Source organism: Microtus oregoni, unplaced genomic scaffold (assembly GCF_018167655.1).
Source record: "Microtus oregoni isolate MIOR12 unplaced genomic scaffold, Mior012 000007F_ref0000211, whole genome shotgun sequence".
NCBI lineage: Eukaryota > Metazoa > Chordata > Mammalia > Rodentia > Cricetidae > Microtus > Microtus oregoni.
This window is the reverse complement of record NW_024543066.1, coordinates 3,937,333-3,961,079: the sequence shown is the minus strand read 5'-3', so window position 1 is coordinate 3,961,079 and position 23,747 is coordinate 3,937,333. Positions and strand designations below refer to the sequence as shown.

At 44.3% G+C, this 23,747-nt stretch overlaps 1 protein-coding gene across 15 annotated transcripts in view; it reads left to right on the top strand.

Annotated features, from left to right (window-relative positions):
• The window catches only part of Ank3 (ankyrin 3), a 295,079-nt gene extending 273,917 nt beyond the window's left edge, over positions 1-21,162 (top strand). For 9 of the 15 annotated variants that reach the window (XM_041656441.1, XM_041656446.1, XM_041656444.1 and 6 more), the window contains 2 exons: positions 12,711-12,796; positions 19,674-21,162. In XM_041656441.1, the coding sequence (XP_041512375.1) occupies positions 12,711-12,776 (66 nt within the window). In that variant the 3' untranslated portion in view covers positions 12,777-12,796; positions 19,674-21,162. Of the gene's footprint in view, positions 1-1,878; positions 1,933-3,984; positions 4,072-10,938; positions 11,023-11,156; positions 11,214-12,710; positions 12,797-19,673 lie in introns of all 15 variants that reach the window. The other 6 variants (XM_041656439.1, XM_041656443.1, XM_041656445.1 and 3 more) reach the window with 3 other exon arrangements.
• The last annotated feature ends 2,585 nt before the right edge of the window (positions 21,163-23,747 follow it).

Here is a 23,747-nt window from a genome sequence, read left to right as displayed (position 1 = left end):
AACCCAGTCTTTGTCCTTAGTGGAAAAGGGGGGTAATTTTCATACTTTCTGGTTCTCTCAGAGTTTAAAGACCCATCGATATATACTATTCTGTAGCGACTAATGTCTCAAAGTAGTCGAAAATTGGGAGGATGCAATTTCTGAGATAAGGTGACTCAACAGCAGGCAGAAGAAGTCTGTCCTTAGAAACATTCTTTTTATATGCCAGTTCGTCATCGGCATGTAGACCCAGACCGAATGCAACAGAACCCCTGGTTTGCTCTTATTAATGCTATGTTCTTCTGGTAACTACCTAATAGATATTTTTTATTCTTTCATTTTACCATTTTTTTAAATATTTATTTATTTATTATGTATACAATATTCTTTCTGCATTATGCCTGAAGGCCAGAAGAGGGCACCAGACCTCATTACAGGTGGCTGTGAACCACCATGTGGTTACTGGGACTTGAACTCAGGACCTTTGGAAGAGCAGGCAATGCTCTTAACTGCTGAGCCATCTCTCCAGCCCTTCTTTTACCATTTTTAAAATGTTAAAATATTTTTTTAATGGAATGAACTCTCTCCAATGAAATAAAATTAAAATGCATTGTTTCCACTTTTTTATATAGGGGCTTACTATGTAGATAGACCAGGCTGGCTTCAAACTCACAGAGACCTCTTTGGTGCTAGGATGAAATGTGTGCACCACCACACACGACTTTCCTACCTTTTTGTTTGATTGTTTCTCAGGACAGGGTATTTCTGTGTAACAGTCCTGGCTGTCCCAGAATTCACTTTGTAGACCCAGCTGGCCTCAAACTCGCAGAGATCCACCTGCCTCTGCTGGGATTAAAGTTATATGTCACCACCTCCTGGCTTTTTTCCCCCCACTGTTGTCTTCTCTCTATGCCTCTGACTTCCGGTCAACGACGCAGTAAACACAGCCCTCTGCCTTTAACATGCTAGCTCTTATGGCCTGCCCTGAGACATGCCTAGGTCCCTTAAGACCAGCATTTGGAGAAGAAACAGTATTTTATAAAATGTTGCTTCAGGTTTACAAAGACGCCCAGGCACTCAGAAGCTAACCACCGGGAATTAAAGAACCCTATAGCGCCGCTCCCCCTTCCCTGTTCATACTCTTTTGGTCGCTGTCTAGAGTGTTAGAATGGAAAAGTGGGGGGAAGAGCAATTTCAATAGATCATAGTTTATGCAAATGATGACATCACCAATAACTAAGCATTGATACAATTCTTTTCCTGGTTTTTTTTTTCCCCCTTTTAAAGTGTTTTGAGGATTTCCCCTTCTCACAAAATGTGGCGTTCCGTAATTACTTTTGCCTTTGATTTGTCTCTCATTGTATTTAAGCAGGATGAGTTTGGGTGGAATCTTGTCTTTTAAAATGCCATACCATTAAATATGTTCCTTTTAAAACCTATGTACAAAAAAGAAAAATCAGGGAGAAGCAGTAACACAGTGACATTTTTACCTAGGAAGGTTTATCCTGAGGCGGGGGGGGGGGGGGGGCAAAATTATTAGAAACCAACATAGACATGTGACACATTGTTAGTGTTAATGGGTGTGTGGTTGTGGGTTGCTGGAGGGCCACTCAGGGGTGGCCATGAAGGTTGACACAGTCACAAGCCTGAACAGAGCTCCGCAGGGTTCACTAGCAATGGAAACCAAACTTCCTATTGAGTCACCCCATGCAGAGAGACCTCCTATCCGTGAAAGTCCATGTTTGGTCACAGCTTCTGGGCAACGTGAGTTTGAGCTCACAGGAAATCCCACGATGCCCCAGTCAGGTCTTCAGTGGCCCCGTCCCAGTAAAGTAGCAACCAAGAAAGCCATCTGATGTCCACTGCAGACAACAGACCCCTTTCTGTCCCCTGGAAAAGCAGGTCAAAAGTCCCGGTGCGGCGCTTACACGGATGACGGCCTGCTGTTACAAGGTAAAACCCCATTCTTTCCCCTTCCCATGAAGCAAGGAATGCTGGGAAAATCCCACCTGCCCCCCACCCAAGCTTGGTCCTTTACTGGTTTCTAGAGAATTCTCTTAAAGGGAAGCCTGGGATTCTATGCTGCTCTCTCCCTTCTCCTAAGGCTAAGCAAATTGTGTCTCCAGGGAGAGAGGGGACACAGAAACACTGGTCCCACCAGCCGCCTCTGTATGTGAGGACTGCCCTGGAAGCCTCACAAGGGTCACCTGTCTGCCAGCTCCTGAGCCCTGTGTTAGTATGTGCATTCACCTGTGACGTGCTTCTGACTCCGCCACCCTACAATCCATGTATGAATGATTCAGACTTCCCCTGCAGCCTCCCCTGTTAATCCTGAGTTGTCCTGGGTGATCCTGTTCTTTTGTGACTATGACTTCCTCTTCCCTTTGCTTACTTTCCTAACACGTTCCTTAAATCACTTCCACTCTCCTCTGTCCGCTGTCCTCTTGTAAGACTTGAGGATTGCCCTGGGGAATGGGGTTTTAAGTTCTGTTCCTTGCATAGACACTGGCTGGTATTTACTTTGAGAGCCGTGTTCTCCAGGAGGACTTCATATAAACTCAGCATTAACGTTACTCATAACACTTCCATGACTTGCCAGCAGACTGCTGGTTAACAGTGTATCCTAGTGCGTTATCTTCTCAGCTACCATTTTACGGTCATTCTACCCGATGCCTGTTTCTCCTGCAGTGATTTTACTAGTCTCCCCCCTCCCACACACACAGTGCAGCCATACCTTTTGTAATTGTATTAACTGCACAGATCCTAGCTTCCTGACCATTAGAGTCCATTTGTATAATTCTACCATCACAGTTAAATATGGCGATGAAGAATATTTACTGAATAACAATATTTTCTCACTTGAATGGTACTATTTGCCACTCGATAGGTTTTTCAGGCTCATGAGTTGCAGAATTCCTGTGTCTCTTTCTCTCTCTCTGGTCCTAGAGAGTAAACTATTAAGCCTTACACATGCCAATTCCCTACCACTGAGCTGTGTCTCCAACACACAATTTTGAGACAGGGTCTCATTAAATTGCCCAGGCTGGCCTTGAACTTACGATCCTACAGTCCCATCAGTGTTCCACCTTATACTGTCATTTCACTGTGGGTCTTTTTTACTAAAGTCCTCAGGCGCTCACAGGTCTGTACTCCCTCACTTGTTGGCAAAAGTTCTTACTGAACACCTTGTGTGGATGATAGTCTCCCAGTACTGACAAGTCCTGGTGTCCACCTCAAAGATAGCTTTTGATAAAGTTAACAAATTCAACCAAAATTCCATAAAAAGAAACACACATGCCTCTTTCTGTAGAGATCGAGATGGCCTAAATTACAAGATCATAAGTCCAAATCAGACAAAGGCAATTTAAAATTATTTTAAACGGGAATACAAAGACCTTATCAAGCTGATAACATTTAGATTTTAAATAAAAAAGACAGTATCATTAACAGATCGTAATTACCTTTTTCTGTTATTTATTTATTTATTTATTTTAGCTTTTCGAGACATGGTTTCTCTGTGTAGCTTTGACTGTCTCTAAACTCACTCTGCAGACCAGCCTGGCCTTGAACTCACAGAGATCCATCCACCTGTCTCTGACTCCTGAGTGCTGGGATTAAAGGCATGTGCCACCACTGCCCAGCTAATTATCTTTTTCTTTAACTGCACAGACACCACTCATGCCCAAACATAAGCATGCAGAGGCACACCTAAACACAGGCACAAACATACACACATGCACATGTGTGTTGATGCCTTCACATACACATACATGCATTCAGGACCATGCAGAGACTCACTCACCCACATGAAGAGCTATGAAAGCAGCCTGAATCTTGCTCAAAACATTTTCTTCCACTCACTTTTCAGGATTCTTTTAAATATAAATCATCCTATTCCTTAAGGGGGAAAAATTAGTAAATATAATTCTTTCTTGAGTTCCCTTCTCAGCAATGTCTTTTGTTTTCAATCTGATGGTAAAATTATACTAAAAATGCATTCATCAGGACTTGAGAGACAGTGAGAGTGGTTCAAGCTCAGAGGAGGAGCGGAGGGTCACGACCCGAGTCATTCGCCGGCGTGTGATTATAAAGGTACCAGCAGGGAGAAGTGACGGGGCACTGGCTGCGGCAGCTCGAAGCCTTGAGTGCACTTTGGGAAGTTCGGCATGTTTGATAACTCTCTGCCTCTGTCTCTGCACACTTGAAAGCTTGCCAAAGAAGCATCCGAAAGGAAGGCATGCTGTGTGTTAGTGCTTGTTCTGCATCGGCCCGCTAGACACGAGACCGGTAGGATTCCGAGAACTCTTGGCATTTGTACCAGAAAACGAGGGTTCTGTCTTGGTGAGAAGGGAGTTCATAGTGAACGCGGTGCTCAATTAATACCCCAGAATCCAGTGAGGGAGGCAGGGAAACCCCAAAGACATCTGTCTTGGAAATGAAAAGCAGTTCCTTAATAAAGCAGTGACTGAGAATTTTAGGTCACAGCCTGCCGTGGATATGCGTGACATAGTGCAAGTCAAAGGGAAACGTCAGAAACAGGTTCTAATGACACTAACATGTGCCAAGGGGGAACCTGAATTTTCAAGTGTGGAAAGCAGTTTTTGCGAGGCATGAAAATCCCACCTTCATGTAGCACAGTTGAAAACCCTGTCCGTCTGTCTGTAGTCCCTCCCGTGACGGTCTGTGCCAGTTCTCGCCCATGCATGGTAAAGTCCGCATGACCCTTCCTGCAGCCCGCCACTCACCTTCAGTGACCTTCTCTGGCATCAGAGTGGTTGAGGGAAGAGTGCAGGAAAGGCGTTCTCAAGCATGGTACACACCACACACACCGAGGGTGACTCACGGAGCCTGTGACTTCTGGTAGGTGTCTCTGGAGAGGCAGAGAGGAGCACACCCTCAACTCTGTTTACCAAACTCCCACAACATCAGGGTCAGAAGAGAAGCTAAGAGCTGAGAAGCTCACCTAACTAGGTTCCCTACATTTTTTTTCCTTGTGTTTTTTTTTGAGACAGGGTTTCTCTGTGTAACAGGCCTGGCTGTCCTGGAGCTAGCCCTGTAGACCAGGCTGGCCTCAAACTTACAGAGATCCACTTGGGTTAAAAGCATGTGCTACCAACACCCGGCTCCCTGTATTTCTTAATCCTTCTTCTTTGTATTTTTTTCATGAAGACTAGATGAAGGAAGGGGGGAAAAACCCTGTCAGATATGCTCAAATACAATTATCAGAGATTCTAAAAACGTTCAAAATTAAGTGATTTTCTAAGTTTTGAGCTATCCCCTGACTTGACAGTGAGTGAGCACCCCAGGTGCTGTTCCAACTATGAGTCACTTCTGTGGAAATACTAACTGGCAAGCTGATTTAGGGAGGCAGTGAGAAGGGGTCTCTCTCTCTCTCTCTCATTTTTCCAGACAGGGTTTCTCTGTACCTTTCAAACCTGTCCTAGAACTCACTCAGTAGACCACACTGGCCTTGCAGTCACAGAGATCCATCTGTCTCTGCCTCCTGAGAACTGCAATTAAAGACATGAGCCACCACTGCCCGGCTAGACAGTGTATTTGGTTTTCTGTCTATAAAATCCTCACAGTCCGTCACAGCTTGCATGCTCTCTGAGATGGCGGAGCAGGGACTCAGGTTGCACTACCATGAATGATACATTGAAACACCTAGAGGAAACAAACAGAAGGTGCCTTGGGCAACTGGCTTTTCACACTGCCCATGTGGCAGCCTTCTATTGCTTCCCCCCACTCTAGTCCAGCAGCTGCCTCTTAGGAGGGCTGACTGAACTCTCCTGAAAATCATTACAGAACAACAAAGTCAGCGGGAGGGAGTAAAGAGGACCCACACAGCGGTAGCCACACCTCTGGGCCTACGAAGATTCTTTTCTTTGGTCCCCTAACCTTCTAGATATGTATCAGCAGGTCAACCTCCAAGTCGTTTTATTAGCATGAGTGTCGTGTGCATTTGAGCTTATCATATGTTACATAATCACATACAGCATATGTTGAAAGTCCTAAATAAACTAGAAGGCCATAGGTTTTATGACACATAAATCTATGTTCTACCCAAAAGCCCATACCTTGAAGTTGGGCTCATTTTAGAGAGAGTAAATTAGCAACAACATCAGAGAATGGTCTTGGAACTGGGAAGGGCATCGTCCTAAGAGTAAAATCTCTACTATAATAGGAGAAACCAACAGCTAAATAACCCTGACTGTCAGGGGATATAACAGCCCGACAAGCCTGACATATGTAGGATGCTTTCTGGTTAGTATTCTCCGTTGGGATGGTAGAAGCAGATGGGAAGAATCCCACCTCTCTTGTTTTCCCTTTATTTTGTGTGTGGGTGTCCAGCAGAGCCCAGGGATGGTGGCAGTGTGTGGTGGCCATAGCATGAACATCTTTGCTGTCAAAACCACAAAGTGAGACTGCCCTGACCTAAAATGCCCTTGCTGCAGAAGTCATTGCACTCCCGAATGACCAGAGGGATGCCGGCAGGTGAACCGGTGTATGTGACAATCACGCAGCTAGGCAGCAACAGCTCTGGGAGCAGAACTCAGCCTTTAACTTGGTGCAGGGTTTTTCCCACAGAAGATATACACGGGAGCATCTTTTGCTAAACTGAGTCGGACATTTAGCCATTCAGACTTCCCCTGTGGCATAGAAGAGGGCAGCATTATGCTGCAGTACCGGGCACAGATTTAAGAGCTGTCAACAAGGTAATTCAACCTATGGGCCCACTACAATCTGGAATTCCTTTGCCTTCTCTATTACCAAAAGGATGGCCTCTTATAGTTATTGATTTGAAAGATTGTTTTTTCACTATACCGTTAAAAGAAAAGGATAGAGAAAAATTTGCCTTCACAGTGCCTACTTATAATAATTCTCAGCCTAATAGGAGATATCAATGGACTGTCCTCCCACAGGGTATGCTCAATAGTCCTACATTATGCCAATATTTTGTAAGTAAGCCATTGGAAATAATTCGTAAACAATTCCCCAAGTCCATAATTTATCATTACATGGATGACATCTTGTTATCTGATTCAAATAAAGATACTTTAGAAAGGATGTTTGAAGAAGTAAAGAAAGTCTTGCCTAGGTGGGGATTACAAATTGCCCCTGAAAAGATTCAAAGAGGAAATTCTATTAATTACCTAGGTTACAGAATAGGGTTAGAGAAAATTAAAACGCAAAAGGCACAAATTTGGAGAGACCAGTTAAAGACTCTTAGTGACTTCCAAAGATTGTTAGGAGACATTTCCAGTCTACAACCAGCTGTTGGGATAACACCTGATCTAATAGTTCATTTAAACAAAACGTTAGATGGTGATAAAGATTTGAATAGTCCAAGAAAACTGACAGCTGAAGCAGAAAAGGAACTGACAATGATTGAGGAAAAATTACAGGAGGCACATGTGGATAGGGTGAACCCAAATCTTAGCTGCATCCTAGTCATATTGCCTTCCAGAATTTCTCCTACAGGGATTCTAATGCAGAGGGAAGATATTATTTTAGAGTGGATATTTATACCTAATAAACCAAGTAAAAAATTAAAAACTTATGTGGAAAAAGTCTCTGAATTAATTATAAAAGGTAAGCTGAGACTTCATCAACTAGCAGGTATATACCCAGCAGATATTATAGTGCCTTTTACTACTGAAGAAATAAAAAAGTTATGGGAAGACAATGAACCATGGCAAAGAGCTTGTGCTAATTTTTTGGGAGAAATTAATAGCAACTATTCCAAAAGTGGTAGACTTAACCTCATAAAGAGAACTTCTTGGGCTGGAGAGATGGCTCAGAGGTTAAGAGCACTGGCTGTTCTTCCAGAGGTCCTGAGTTCAATTCCCAGCAACCACATGGTGGCTCACAACCATCTGTACTGAGATCTGGCGCCCTCCTCTGGCGTGCGGGCATACATGGAGGCAGAAAGTTGTATACATAATAAATAAATAAATCTTTAAAAAAAAAAGAGAGAGAACTTCTTGGATTCTTCCTAGAATTATACGTGATGCTCCAATAACTGGAGCTCATACGTTCTATACTGACGCAAATAAATCAGGGAAAGCAGGTTACAAGTCAGATGAATTGAGTAAGGTGGAACAAAGCCCTTATAATTCTGTCCAGAAGGCAGAATTATATGCCATTCTTATGTTGCTAAGGGATTTTAAAGAACCTCTCAATATAGTTACAGATTCACAACATGCAGAAAGAGTTATCTTGCGTATTGAAACTGCTGAATTTATACCAGATGACACAGAGTTGACTTCATTGTTTATCCAGGTACAAGACATAATCAGGAACAGGTTTTGTCCGATGTACATAACACACATCCGGTCCCATACAAGTCTGCCTGGTCCTCTAGCACAAGGCAACGCTGAGATTGATCAATTATTGATTAGAAGCGTGTTGCAGGCCTCGGAATTTCATAAAAAGCATCATGTCAATAGTAAAGGCCTAAAGAAAGAATTTTCCATTACATGGCAACAAGCTAAAAACATTAAAAGAGATGTCCTACTTGTTCTTTCTATAATCAAACACCGTTGCCTGCATTCTTAAAGAACTGGGCTCGAGCCACCCATGTCAATCCCTAATCAAGAAAAGCCTGTAGAGGCTTGCCTACAGCTCCGTCTTATGGAGACAGTTTCTCAGTTGAGGCTCCCTCCTCTCAGATGACTATGGCTTGTGTCAAGCTGACATAAAACTAACCAGCATAATGGGTTGACTATTAGATTGTTGCTTTTTGCAACATATATAACAGCCATTCTGGTTTAGAAAGAGTCACATTTATCATATACATCAAAGCAAACCAACACGCCTTATACTGTCATTCCTTATATTCAGAGAAGTCTAGGAAAGAAAAGAAAGTGTGATGTCTCTTGAAGGGATGCCAAAGGAAATTCCATCGTGCCATTGTGTCATTGAGACCACCAGAGGTGAAGGCCCCAAAACATATGTACCATGACGTCTCTTCAAAGTGGAGGGAGGGTGCCAGAAATAGTCTTGTAAACAAGATGAAGTGGAGAGTGGATTTTGTTTATGTAAAAGTACAGTAGTCTTTGTTGGGCTGTGGTGGTGCTCGCCTCTAATCCCAGCTTTTGGGAGGCAGAGGCAGAAGTAAATGGATCTCTGAGTTCAAGGCCAGCCTGGTCTACAAGAGCTAGTTTCAGGACAGTTGGGACGGTTACACAGAGAAACCCTTTCTCGAAATCCCCCCCCCCCAAAAAAAAAGGAAAGAAAATGTAAGGCAGCCTTCTAAAGCTAATTCGCAATTGTCTCTCTCTCACTAAAGGGGTTCAAGACCTCTCCTTGAGAACATTTTACCTCTAACATAATTGACAGAGAGGTAAAGAGGCACAGATTTTTAAAATATCTGTTCCAAGCCAGGCAGTGGTAGCATACACCTTTAATCCCAGCACTTAGGAGGCAGAGGCAGGAGGATCTCTGTGAGTTCAAGGCTAACCTGGTCTACAAGAGCTAGTTCCAGGACAGCTAGGACGGTTACACAGAGAAACCCTATCTCAATAATAATAATAATATGTTCTATAAATCTTTACTGGTGGCCTTCCAATACGATCTATTCTTTCTAGTGTAGTGAGGAGCTACACAATTAGACAGCTGCTTTTAGTCTTGAAGAGATTATGCATGTAAGGAGACAAAGTGCTCGCCTTCTGAACATCCACAAGAAGCAGCAGGGCTCGTTATTGATAAGCAGGGCTTTGTTTCTCCTGATGGCAGTAATCTGAGTCAACAACCCACTTGTGCCTCCTCTTTGTGCTTATATCCGTACCTAATTTGCCCATTCCTTCCCAGGGTTCTCTAAACAATTTCAAACTTAGCATCTTCCCACAGAAGGGCATACCCAGAGCACAGTAAATGGATTTCTGTCTTGATGTCTTACAGTCTTTCCTTGTGCACCGCTCAGAAAGCTGGGTGCTCGAACGAATTTACCTCAGAAATACTTAGTCATTCAGGCTCTAGCTACAGTCAAAACGTCTCATGGCCTTTTTATTGGTACCTTTGCTGTCTCTATGCCTTTATCTTTAAAATAAAATGACATTTTTGCCAAATGTATGCAACCACCCGTAGGAAATAGGACTAGCTCCCCCATGAAACCCGGCTGCAGATTTCAGTGTTGGCATGGACGACCCCTACGCTCTGCCTACGTCCTTCTCTCTCTTCCTGGAGTCAACTGAAACAATACCGCAGCGGGGCTAAGGGTGAACTCGGAAGACCTTTGGCAGTTCCCACTCTAAATCAGAAAGCAGTTCCTAATGAAAGAATCGATACCAAGAAATGTCAGATGAGCTTTCTGGCCTACGGTAGTGTGGGTGGTCGGACATGCAATCAGTTACTCTCCTGTACGGTCTATGAAAACCTCAGCCCCCTCCCCCTGCAAATGAGACTTTCCCTGCCTGAACTTTCTTCATAATCATTTTATAAAAAGTGTATTGCCCTTAGTACATGAGGGGTTTTTTTTAAGTATTTTTTTCCAGCTCAGAACCTGTCTTTATTCAAATTAGAATTCACTCTCTAACATCCCTTGAGCTATGGTGTGACTGACCAAGAGTTGTTCTTAAGTGAGTCCGTCCGTTCTTACCACTAATCATTGACTGACGTTTGTTTCAACCAATGAAGCCTCTCGGCTTTTCTGTGGTTAACTGCATCTACAAATGATCGATTTTCTTGCAATTTGTTGCCAGCTACCATACGTGCCTGCATACATGCTTGAGGCATAAGACTGAAGGTTGTCAGCCGTTCACTAACCAGCCATGAAGTCTATCTTCTCTTTCCCTGGAGAGGGAAGCACAGCTTGTGACTTCTCTGCAGTTCCAGGGCCCGTGTGGTGGGCCGTGTGGTCGGCCATGTGGTGTGCAGTGTGGTGTGCTGTGGATCCGGATTGATACCCGCCCATGCTCTCCTCTCTCATGCCGCTAATTTCTATGCCACATCCTTTAGGGGGAGGAAGCCAAAACCATCCCTGGCAAATCCATCACGGAAGAACAATTTACTGATGAAGAAGGCAACCTCATCACCAGAAAAGTAATCGCCATTGAGATTTCATGCTTCCGGAGTTTAAATGCCCTGCATGAGAAACAACCCTTGTATGCGATAGGTTTATAGCGCCCCCTCGTGACCACAGAATAGTCCCTACTTCTCTCTGTTGTTTCCAACAGATCACTCGGAAAGTAATAAGACGGATTGGCCCACAAGAGAGAAAGCAGGATGAACTGGTAATGTAGCGTGGTTGCCAAGGAGCAAAGTAGAGGGTAGCATCTCTGTGATTTCCCTGGGAAGCCTTGCTAACAGAGTGGCTGCTGCAGTGTGGAATCTTGGAGTATTGTGCTGGCTTCTGACGTAGGCTTTGTACAGGGATCCAACCCCTTTTCTTCATACAACATCTGAATGTTACATACTTACTGCTGTCAGAATGACCACAGAGATAAGTGCATTTATTAGGGATAATGTTCCACTTGGAAAGAGAAAGAGAAGGTAGGCCGGGCGGTGGTGGCGCACGCCTTTAATCCTAGCACTCGGGAGGCAGAGGCAGGCGGATCTCTGGGAGTTCGAGACCAGCCTGGTCTACAAGAGCTAGTTCCAGAACAGGCTCCAAAGCCACAGAGAAACCCTGTCTTGAAAAACCAAAACAAACAAACAAAAAACAGAAAGAGAAGGTAGAATTCTTGGCCATCAACAGCCCCCTTGAGAGGGTCCGTCCACCTTTGGCCTTGAGTTGGGTGCCTGTCTAGGAAACTGAGGGAGGACACTGTTTGTTAGGGTAACAGAGGGTCTGGCTCACAATTTTCACATCAGGTCTATGTGGTTGTCCTGGTCACCACATTCTGTACAAAATAAAAACTAAACTCCACTGTTACATCGCACTTTATGCCGCCCCATGTCCAATGTGCTAATAATACAGAAGCTAACTTGCAACTCTGAGTATGACTCACCCAATGAACCCTGTCCTACCAAAGAAGACATCTTGCTATTATGCTTTGATGTTTCCCAAATCTTTATCATATTTAAAGGCAGAAAGTTAAGTGTTATGTATTATGTTTACATAAGAAAAAAGCAAGCTGAAAAGTACTGAGGATCCGGCGAGGAAGGAAGAAGAACGCCCCCCACCCCACCCCCGGGCCTCCTGTTAAAGGAAAAACTAAATGTGCCTCACTCTCCAAGAAGTACGCCCCTGACAGTCGGGAAAGACAGCCCCAACCTGTAGAAATCCATGCTATCTTGGTCCAGGAAGGAGAGGACAGCGTTGGTAGTCATATAAACTAAAGAGAAGCAGTCAGACCACCCATGGCATTCAGTTCCGGCTTGGTGCTTATTTGAGAAGTCCCCGTCGTACTCCAACAAACTGGTTATGGTTTTGCTGGCTGATAAAAATCATGATCGTAACAATTGGGGTTCGGGTGTCTTGTGCGTGTCAATGACTTCTTCCATTGTCTGTGGGAAGTGGCCCGGTTGCTCTATGAAATCATTAAACCCCCCCCCCCCCCCCGTGCTGCCAAGTCTTGTTGTGCTGTAGCGTTACCTTGAAAGTGCTGTCGCATGCCGTGGCCATGGCGAGCTGGCCTGTGCAGTCAAGCCAAGCAGGTCAACTTGTCTAAGGATGCCGAGTGGTCTAGGACTCTTACCACTTTTCCTTCCTCACGCAGCCTCCGGGGACCAGCGTGTGAGCTGCTTCCAGTCTCCACTGCAAACATGTAATGTGTGCTCTCCTTTAGCAGGGAGAAGGCTATAAACTGAAGACGAAGAAAGAAATTCGGAACGTGGAGAAAAAGACCCACTAGGGACAGTGACGTCGCTCCAGGTGGGAAATGGCCTTTTGTCAACAGTGAACCTTTAAAGTCTCGAGAATTTTCTAGATTCTCCAAATAAATAGGCGATTCGCATCTTTCATTTCTCTGATTTCCCTGGGACAAACTCCAAACTGGTCCCTGTTCTTTTTCTGTATATGAGTACAGATGTCGATGTGTGTGTAAATGTACATGTTTCTACACATGTATATGTACATATACACATATGCACATTAAACCTTAACTCCAGTTGGGTTTATAAAAATTCTCCATGTGTATGGCATCTGCAGAAGCAGATGTTGTTAGGATTCGAGTCTCCTACCCTCTTACCATGAGGCTTCCATGGCAGGCAGCAGCCATATCCAGTGGGAAGATTGCCAGACCAACCACAGTTCCAGCGCACTATGCTCAAAGTTAGCAGTGCTGGTTAAAATACAGCTGTTGCCAAGTCTAGGTTAAATTAATAGAATCTGATACGCAAACGTTTATTTTATGTAAGCCTAGACACAAGAGGTTGATCATATGGGCTTTTTAGAATTTAAATATTTAGTAAGTGAGCTGTATTTACATTTGTTTGGACTTTGCCCCTGTTCCCCTTAACATTATTATTATATTTCTGGATTTCACATTGTTCTTTCTCAATACACATTCAATCAGAAAGCTAATTTGGGGTGAGACGACAGTTTTGGAAAGTTACATCCTCAGGGTCACTCCTCTCCTTTTAGCCCCTGGGTCAAAGTTACAAAGAATGGGTCTAGTCTCATTTTCTTGCCAACAATGAACCCTGACATTTGAGTGCAGAAATAACCTCATTTTAGGTACCTAAGGCTCGGATAGAAGTTTATTTTATTTTTGAGATGGGGTCTCTTGGATCCCAGGCTGGCCTTGCACTTTCTATGTACCTGAGAATGACCCTGAACTCCCAATCCTCCTGCCTTCCCCTCCCAATTGCTAGAATACCAGGCCAGCAGCATGCCACACCACACACAATTTATATAGTATTTAGGATCAAACCCAGGGCCTCATGGGTGTTAGGGAAGCATTTTACATCTGAGCTACATCTCCACCCTCCCAGGTAGACCCCTTCAGTATCTGTTCTACAGTGTCTTTCCTTTGCCTTCTGTGAGGCTGTCAGTAAACTCGGAAATCCCATAATGCCTGCTGCCCTAGACTCACATTGTGGACTCTGGGTGGGAGCCAGTCCTCATGTTGTGGCCACTGATGAGATTGAAAAAGGAAGAACCACAGATGTTCTAGAAACAGGATTCCATGTGTGTTTCTTTATGGCTCTTTAGTTCTCATAGCCTCCCCTCTTGGATCGGTGCCAATAGCATTGCTGTAACAAAGGACCAGGCAGAACTAGGAAATAAACCCTAACAGGCTACCTCCAGAATGCTCATTCTTGGGACTCACAGTAGACCTGACCTGGCAGTGATGGGAGGGTCCCCAAAGATAGAAGTAAGCTGAGCTTCAATGACTCGAGTTACTCATCTGTAGGGATTCTGGTCTTCACCCTACAGCCAAAAGGAAAAGATTAGCTGTGAGGGGTAGCAGCTCCACCACTGAGCCTGACATAGCCCATGGCCTCTGGAAGCTCTTACTTTGTAGTCCAGAATAGCCTAAACCTTGCAATAGCTAAGTACTTGGGTCCCTGGCTCAGTGGTAGAGTACTTCCCCAGCACACATAGGCTCTGTCTGGATTCGATCCCCAGCAGCCCACACACATACTCATGTACCCTTTCCTGAAAACTGAGAAGTGCATGCAGGTAACCCTAACTTTTTAAAAAGATTTTTATTTACTTATTTATTATTTATATAGGGTTCTGCCTTCATGTATGTCTGCAGGCCAGAAGAGGGCACCAGGCCTCATTACAGATGGCTGTGAGCCACCATGTGGTTGCTGGGAATTGAAATCAGGACCTCTGGAAGAGCAGCCAATACTCTTTAACCACTGAGCCATATCTTTAACAGCTGGGGCAGGACACAGTGGCTATCAGTAATTTCCAATGGTAGTCATTCTGAGCTTGGGAGATCTCCGTGTGGCCGTTAGTGGCACAGCGGAGACAGTAAATCTGGGTGCTGAGTAGTTAACCAACTATATGGGTTTGGTCAAGTTACCCAACTTATGTGTTGTCCTTTCCTCAGTGGAATAGGGAAGAGGCTTGGAATGAAGCCTGGATGAGTTACCCTCCCCGTAGAAGGGTAATATTAACACATCGCAAAGTTGTTTTAGAATTCAGTCGGTCCATATGTGTAAACTGCCTAATAGCAGTGACTGCTGAGCCCCTAGGACCCTCAATTAGGAGGCACCATTATAAAAGTATTAGGAGAAGCAAAAAGGAAATAAGAATAGCAGCTTGCCACGCCAGGCATAATGGCAGTCGGGAGAAGTCACAGCAGCCGAGCCACCAGCCCCTTTCTAAAGTGAAGGTGGTTTACTAGATTCACTGTCAGTGCTTCTCATCGTAAACTGAGGCAGGAGGAGGCAAAGCTGACGTGAAGACCACGCCCTCTCCCCTCCATAGACAGAAGGAGTTCATTCCACTCAGGCCCCCATCTCAGGACATTTTCCCAGAACGCATCGAAGGTACAGATAGCTCTCTGTCTGTTTTCCTGATACGTGGTGGAGACAGAATTGAAGCCAGGCAAGTGTGGCTCTTGGCCCTTGCTAAAACTCTTGCCGTTTTAACTACCTGTGCAGTAGGGGACATAATACTGCCCTGTTATTAGGACTGATGTAATTCACTTCAAAACAGTGCCAGAGATGTAATAAACACATAATAAAAATGAAAGAAATGCATTTTCTTTCTCTTTAAAAAATATGCATCTGTCTGTTCTTAGTATGTTTACTTTTGCCTGCTGGCTCTGTAGCTTCAACTGTTTTTAACTCAAGTCACTGGGCAAGAACAAATTCAAAAAGGCCCCATTTATTGCTTAGTTGGAGAGGAAATCTGTTCTGAGATGGGTGTAGTAAAAAGGGCAGCGGGGCTGCGTTCCCAGCACCCCGGCCGCCTGCTCGGCTAGCTTATGCCCCAAAATAATTACACAGACACTGTATTCTTTTAAGCACTGCTTGGCCCTTTAGCTCTAGCACTTACAGGCTAATTCTCACATCCCGATCAACCCATCTCTAGTAATCTGTGAGAACCAGTCTTACCGGGAAGATTCTAGCCTAGTCCATCCTGGTTCGGAGCTTCATCCTGGGAGCGGGGCATGGCGTCTCTCTCAGGCGTCTGCTCCCGAGAGAGCTGTGGAGTCTCTGACCTCACTTCCTCTTCCTCCCAGTGTTCTGTCCTGTTTTCTCCTCCCACCTATCCTCTAACCAATAAAATGGGCCAGGGCAGTTCCTTTATTAGCCAATGACCTTCCTCCATCAGATGGGAGCTATTTTAAACTAAGTTTTCGGTCAAGTGTGCTCGTGCAGGTCAGTAATTCTAACACTTGGGAAGACAGAGGTAGGAAGACCAAGAGTTCAAGGCCAGCCTTGGCTACGTGAGACTCGGTCTCCAAAAAACGGAAACTAAAAGAAAAGCAAACCTTAATTTTAGATTATGGTTTCCTATTGTAATGAAAATTATTGTACTTAAAAAAGAAACATGGGCCAGCAAGATGACACCATAAGAAAAGTGCTTGCCAACAAGCCTGATGTAGTTGTTTGAAGTTGGAGTTGAGTGACCACCATAGGCTTATATGTGGATGCTTGGTTCTCAGTTGATACAACTGTTTGGGAAGGATATCAGGAAGTACATTACTGGGGTGGACTTTGAGGTTTCAAAAACCCACACTATTCCCAGTTAGCTCTCTCGCTCTCTCTCCTTCCCCGCTCTCTTCCCCCCGCCCCCCCCCCAGTCTCTCCCTCATGCTTGTGGATCAAGATGTAAGTCCTCAGTCTATCTGAGAGCCTGCTTGCCTGTTGCCTTGTTCTCTGCCATGAAGGTCTTGAGGCTTACCCGCTGAAATTTGAAGCCCCCAATAAACTCTTCTTTAAATTACCTTGGTCACGGTGTCTTGGTGCAGCAATTTAGAAGTAACTTGAGACACCCGACGACCCGAGTTCAGTCCCCAGGACCCACATGACAGATGGACAGAACCAACTTCCACAAGCTGTCCTCTGACCTCCACACGTAAGCTGTGCCATGTACACATATATGCAAACACACGCTAAATGAAAACATAACGCAAACTTTAAAGGACTCAAAGGAAACACTCTTAGACATATGTTAAAGAGAAGGGAAGTGGGGAGGACTGAGGATCAGGGCAGATGGGGGAGGGATGAATGGAAGAACAGCAGAATTCTCTGTTGCACAGAGCAGGTTCCCTGGAATCTGGCAAGTGAGGTGACCTGCAAAGGTGGATCCCCAGGGTCTGCCCTTTCTAGGGACAGGATTTAAAGGGCACTTGAAGAATAGGGAGGAATTCCATATGTGTTGATTAGAGAAGAAACATCTAAGTATATTCGCACTCGGGAGCAACAGAAGATAATTTGGAATGCTCTGTGTAGCCGATAGGCCACACTGCATTCCCAAAGTAGGCCTAGGGGCAAAGAGGGGTATCAGCAGCACCTTAGGTCTTAGAAACTAATGTCTAAGCTTATACTTATCTACAAAACTAGAAGCCTTGTGTGCAGGTCATCCCAGCTGGCCATGCACACATTAAACCTCAGGAAGCATGCCTTCAGCCCATCGAACGCTGGAGCCAACAGACTAGTCAGAATGGGGTGGTGGTGGTTGTTTTCAGCGCTGGCCCATGTGGCTGTGGTCTGAACTTCGCGACTTATTAAATCCTACTGTGCAGCCCAGTTTGAGAACCAGGGAAGAATGTGACTTCAGTAGAGGATTTGGGAATTTAGTTCCCAGTTGTGCACTGGGCTGGACTGCTGAGGGCTGCAGGTATGGAAGGAAAAAAAAACCTGAGTATTTCCAGAGGCCTCTAAAGGGGCTCTCAGTTCTGTACCCGAACCACCTATACTGGACCTGGAGCTGTGATCTCTAAGTATCAGTTAAAATGTTTCTTAATGTGAAAATAAATTAGTGTAATAGCGTGGACACGGCTGTGAATTTCTTCCACCCTCACATACGAAAGGATATACCAAACTCATGGAAATGTCACTCCTTCCAATGAGTCTTAAGTCCCTTCCGTTTATTACCTACACTCAGACGGGGGAGCTGATTCCAGATTCTCTTTCTGCAATGTCATCTCACAATATCCCATCCATCAGAGGGTGCTCTCATCACACTTAATCTTCTAGCAGTTGCTTAGCCAAGGTTCTTATCCTCTTTACCTGACGCTGTTCTTGGTATAAAGTGTTTATATGAAATGTTATCCACCCATTAGCATTCCTAACCCATGGGGTCGGAATCCACATTCTGGCTGCCTGACTAAGAAGAAAGATTTGCAAGATCAGTACTGCTTTTAAAAAATAGCGACATAGGAGGACATTTAATTATGTCCCGATCTTGGGGTCAAAACATACCCACTATCAAGACAGACAAATGTTGGCTTCTATTGAAAAGACAAAGGCTTTGCTTTGTAATGCAAAATTAACTTGGGAAGTTAGGCTGGTTATTAGAAAATGTAGACCAGCAGATGGGAGGAAGTTCAGTTTTTTTGTGGTCTCATGTGTATAGACACTTACTAGAGATTATTAAACTCCACATCATAGAAGAAGTATAGTACATTAAAAATTTACATACCAAGGAAGCTGGGAGACACGAGGGAAAGTTTAGAGAATAGAGCTGGGAACACCTCTTCCCTGAATGAAGAGGGTGATGTGACCACAGAGCCCAGTAAGCAGCCTGGTGCCTGGAAGATTAGGATTTAATGACAGAAACCAAGGTGTGAAAATCCTGCCGGACAGGGTTTCCCCACCCTCCGTAACTGGATCTACCGAAGTGAGTCATTTTCCTTCCCTGGAGGAGGGCAAGTGTGGAAACCTCAAAGGAGTGGGTCCTTGGGTGTTCTTGGCTCCCCTCGCCGGTGACCTGGGGGAGGGAGGTCAGAAGCAAACACACATGAAAAAGGCAGCCAGACCCATAAACGGGAGACAGGAAGAGCTAGCTGTTCCGGGTGTTTACACAGGGCAGGATGTCACGGGTGGTCCACCCAAAGAGAAACCTGTCTGGGTAAACAAGCTCAAGGTCACCAGGACACCCTCTGTCCCCTGCAGAAGTCAGATTCTGAAGGCTCTCCACAGCTACAGAGGAGAGTTGGCTGTTTGTGAGTCAACAGGTTTTTTTTTTTTTTCTTTTTCTTACAATCAATCCTTCCTGCTTCACACTGGAATTCCATCCAGTCTGTCAGCTTCTTTCCCTTGACTTCTTAGCGGTTTCTGAGATACCCCAAGTCAGTGGTTCTCAACCTTCCTAATGCTGCGACTCTTTAATACGGTTCCTCATGTTGTGGTGACCCACACACACACCGACCATTTCGTTGTTACTTCATAACTATAATTTTGCTACTGTTATAAACGGTAATGTAAATATCTGATATGTGACCCGTGTGTGGGTCATGACCCACAGTTTGAGAACCAAAGATCTAGTGTCTGGTCCACTGTGGTATTTTCCAGGAAGCCTAAACACCCTAGTGAGGAGTAGTAGACCCTTGTTCTCCGAACCCTTTATGATAAACAACAAAGAAGCCATAGATAAATTCTCCTTTGTCTATAAAATGAGTGAGGGATATGTCTCAGTTGGTTAAAAGTGCCTACCATGCAGGAAGCCCAGGTTTCAGACCCCACACCACACAACCTAGGTACTGTGACTGGGGCAGAATGATCAGGAGTTCAAAGTCATCCTAGGTCGCAAGTTCGAGGCCAACCTAGACTTACATGAGACCCTGTCTCAAAAGAGAAAGAAACCTAAACTCACCACCCTACTGTTTCTCTCTCCTCAGGACCACGTGTTCATACTGCCAGTATTGAGAAATCTACCAGAGAGCAGCCGGAAGGAAAATATTTACCAAGAAGAGAGTGTGGGTCTGCCGCCGCCACACACCAGTGACCTGAGTTTTTCTTTAATGCAAAAGGAAAAATAAGAAAAAGAAAATAACTCACAGTTTTTTTTATTTAGCATGAGCCAATTTACAGAGCATGGAAACTCACTCCCATTCCCAGGATCGACACACGTGCACTGAGCAATGCAGTCTAAGGTACAAGAAGCCATGTTGTTCAGACTTGATCTCAAGTAATTTGGTGTCATTTTTCAAAGAAAAAAAAAAGGAAAGAAAAGAAAACTGTGCGCCGGGAGGGACAGAAGAGGGAAGGATCAACTGAAGAAACTCTACAGTTACTAAATCCACAACAGCTCGCCTTATTTTTCTTGGACCCAAACTGTCAGGGTATAAACACTGTTTGTTTCTTTTTTTAAAGAAAAAAAAATTAAAAAAAAATCAATAGTTTTGCTGTAAATAATATCACTGTAAATTCTAACAACAACAACAAAAATAGAATAAATGGTGATAGGCACCTGCCTCCTAGAACACAGACAAGATATCCCAGCTGCATCTAACCGTGGGAGTTCCAAGTGACTTCACCCTGGACACGGACGAGCTTCTGGGCTGTGCGGGGACTCTTCACTGATTCTTGTATATTAGCAATGATAATGTTTGTACACGCAAAACTGCTAGCTTGATTTTAAAAAGAAAATGCAAATCTTTAACAAAAAAAAAACCTGCTGCAAATTTAAATAATTCCCCAAATGAGGAATTCTGTAGGTCTGTGAAAAAAATTTTTTTTCTTCAGAATACTAATATTTTGATGCATGCATATCACCTTATTTTGATTAAACCTTTTCCAATTTTGCAAACACTACAGTCTCCTGCAACACAGGAGATTTTATCTGTAAACACAAAGCCCTTCATCTAATATTTGTTGCTATTGCCAACTTTTTTAATGAAATGACCAAAAATGGAAAAAAAAAATCCCACAAAACTATACAGTAGTTGCTTGGGGGTGGGATGGGGAGGGCTGTTAGTGCTTACAGGGGGAAATTGCTTGCCACTGTACAGGTGGATGGTGCTCACAAGAGGCCCCGGTCATGGGTATTTAAAAATGGACTGACCAGAAACCCGTATCTGGGAGAATGGCAGCACACTGGGAAAAAAAAAGAAAAATCACTGTTCTTGTGTCCTGGCTCTGAGATGTAGACCCCCTCCAGTAAGCCGATCACTTGTAACCACCGTAGCAGTGCCGTAGGTTAGTAAGGCTGCGTCTTGTAGAGCATCTTCCTCTGGGTTTCAGTGAGGTTCCTTCATCCACTATCTTCACTTGAAATCGGCCCCCATGGACACCTAGCTCTAAATGACATGTATGGGAGAAGCAGATGCTGGATAACCTAGTCAACTATTTAAGCATAAAAATAAATTGTGTTCAACTCTTCACCTACCCGGGCTCTACAGTGTCCTTGTGTCCTCTGGCAAAGCGCAACTGTCTAACCCCTGAGTCCCAGGGGTCCCGTCTGTGCCTCTGGTCACTAAAGCCATAGTCTGGAACACGCCACCCTCTCCCGAAAACACTGACCTTTGCATAAACCCCACGCGGAGTAAACTCATGTGCATTTTGTGGGGGAGTCGAGAATTTAAAATGAAGTCATCTCGTTTGCATCTATCTAGGCTTCCCCTCCCCATAAAAGAAGTTGGGGTCTATACAGCCACCATGTCAAGAAGCGTTGTTCCCAGGAAGCTTCCACCTGCAGTGGCTTTTAGCCCATAAAGCATTTAATTTAGGTTTCGGTTTTGTTTTTTTGTTTTTTGTCATTGGTTTTTGGCGTTTTTGGTGGTTTGGGTTTTTGTTGTTGTATTTAAGATAAGATCTCAAATGTTTGTTCAGTTTAAGTGGCATTTGTTGTCAGAGCTCACAATTTGAGAAATTTTACTAGTAACTCAGGATTTTTACTTTTTTTTTGGTATGGGACATTGACCCTTGACCCTAAGGCTTCATGCATGCTAACCAAGTGAACTACTACTGGGTGGTACCCTCTGCCTTCTTTTGAGACAGGGTCTTCTTAACTTCTCCAAGCTGGCCTTGACCTTGCGAGCCTTCTGCCTTGTCAATTTACATGCCTGTGCCACTAGACTGGACATGACATCTCTTGAGAAGCCACATTTGGCAGAAGCGGACCTCTATTCCAAAAGACGCTGAAGCCATGACCCGTGTGCTCTCCAGCCAGATACGTGGTCCCCAATGTACCAGCCTCATTTCTTCCTTTAGCCTGATAGGAACTTGGAATTTGGGGTTCACTAACTTCATGATTCTGAGTTCCGAGAGAAAGATATCAAGCCACTCTGACTTTGACCCCAACCCACAGCCTGGCATGATATGGTAGGGGTGGTATCTGTCACCATCCCTAAACTACAAGTATGCACTATATCACTTCATTCTAAATACATTCCGTTCATTGACTCAGTCTGTACAGCCATTGTGTGAGTTAGGTACTATCTTTGATCATAACAGGCCCCATATAGAATTAAAGCAGTGCTTAATGCCATTCAAGGCTATCAGTGCCTATCCGTTGAAGGTTGCTGCCAAGCGGGGTGATAGTCTCCGGAACAGATGCGATACCAGGCCAAAGAGAGATATGGCGAGAGTCTATTTGCTCTAGAGAAAAGCTACTCTTACACAAGGAAGCAGAGGGTGCATTTGCATATCATTCGCATGGCCTTCATCCATCAGAATCATCTTTATGGACAAAGCTTCCACTCCTGAAAGGTTTTTAAAAATGTACTCAAATCTCCAGAAAAACCATCATCAGAATGTAAGATTCCTAACCCACCATTTAAGAGCTATGAATTCTTGCTCTTCCGGCCTTGCTAGAGATTATTTGCAGCTAGAAACTTCTTACTAGGGAAGAAGGGGCCAGGGTACATGTTTGGATATCTGACTGCAGAAATGGGTGAGGGCTTCAGATGATGCCAAAGCCATGACTCGACTCAGAAGTCTCTGAACTATGATCGATTTTACTTGCATCTCTAACTTATTATATACATGCACTGAATAGGACGTATGTTTGTATTTCTAGTATATAGTCTGACCTGGCAGCTCATTCAAATGTATTTAAGTTTTTCTCTGACGTTTCTGTAAAAAAGAAAGGGGGGGGGAATGAATTGTGACTGATAAAATCCTGAGATTTGCCAGTTTTATATATTTCTACCAAGTTCCTGAGCTTGTTAACCTGAAAGGTACTTACTGAGTGCACTGCCGAGTGATGGGTTGCTTCTAGAAGGGACTCTCTTCACTGGCCTCTCAAGCAGCAGCTGTCTTCCTCACACTGGCACCCCAACATCCCACCATGTTCTTCTTAGCATTCCCCTTGGGGATGGTACAATGGAAGTTTCTCTCCACGGTAAATAAACAGCAAAGGAAAAAGTGGTTTGTTTGCCTTTATCCAAAACACCAGCTCACGTTTGATGGTGGCGAAGCCCAGACAGAAGGCACAGGAGTACCCACTGCTGACTGCCTTGTCCAGGTGGTTCTTTGTATTTGTTTTGTTGGCCTGCCCCTGGCATATTAAAAGGTGTATCATTTCCTAACCCTGTGGCATTCCCTCTCTGACATGAACAATGATTAAATCATTGAGAAGTCAACATTTCCAGGGGTGGTATCTAAGGCATACTTTTTAAAAAGTCCTTTCAATAAGAGACAAAGGGCTTGGTATCTTTGCTTTCATTTGGTTTCCTGTTTCCTAAAGCAAAAATTACAGAGTGGATCTTGACAAGCACCCTTGGTAATGGGCCAAACAGCTTTTCATTCATTCAAAGGCAGGGTCTCGTGTAGCCCCAGTTGGCCTCGAACTTTCTGTGTAGCCAAAAGTGGTTTTGAACTTCCGAGCCACTACCTCCTGAGTGTTGAAATTACAGGTATATATACCACTGCCCCCAGTTTATATGGGTAGAACTCAAGGCTTCATACATGTTAAGTAAGCACTCCACCAAACTATATCCCCGGCATGCTTTTACTTATTTAATAGACTC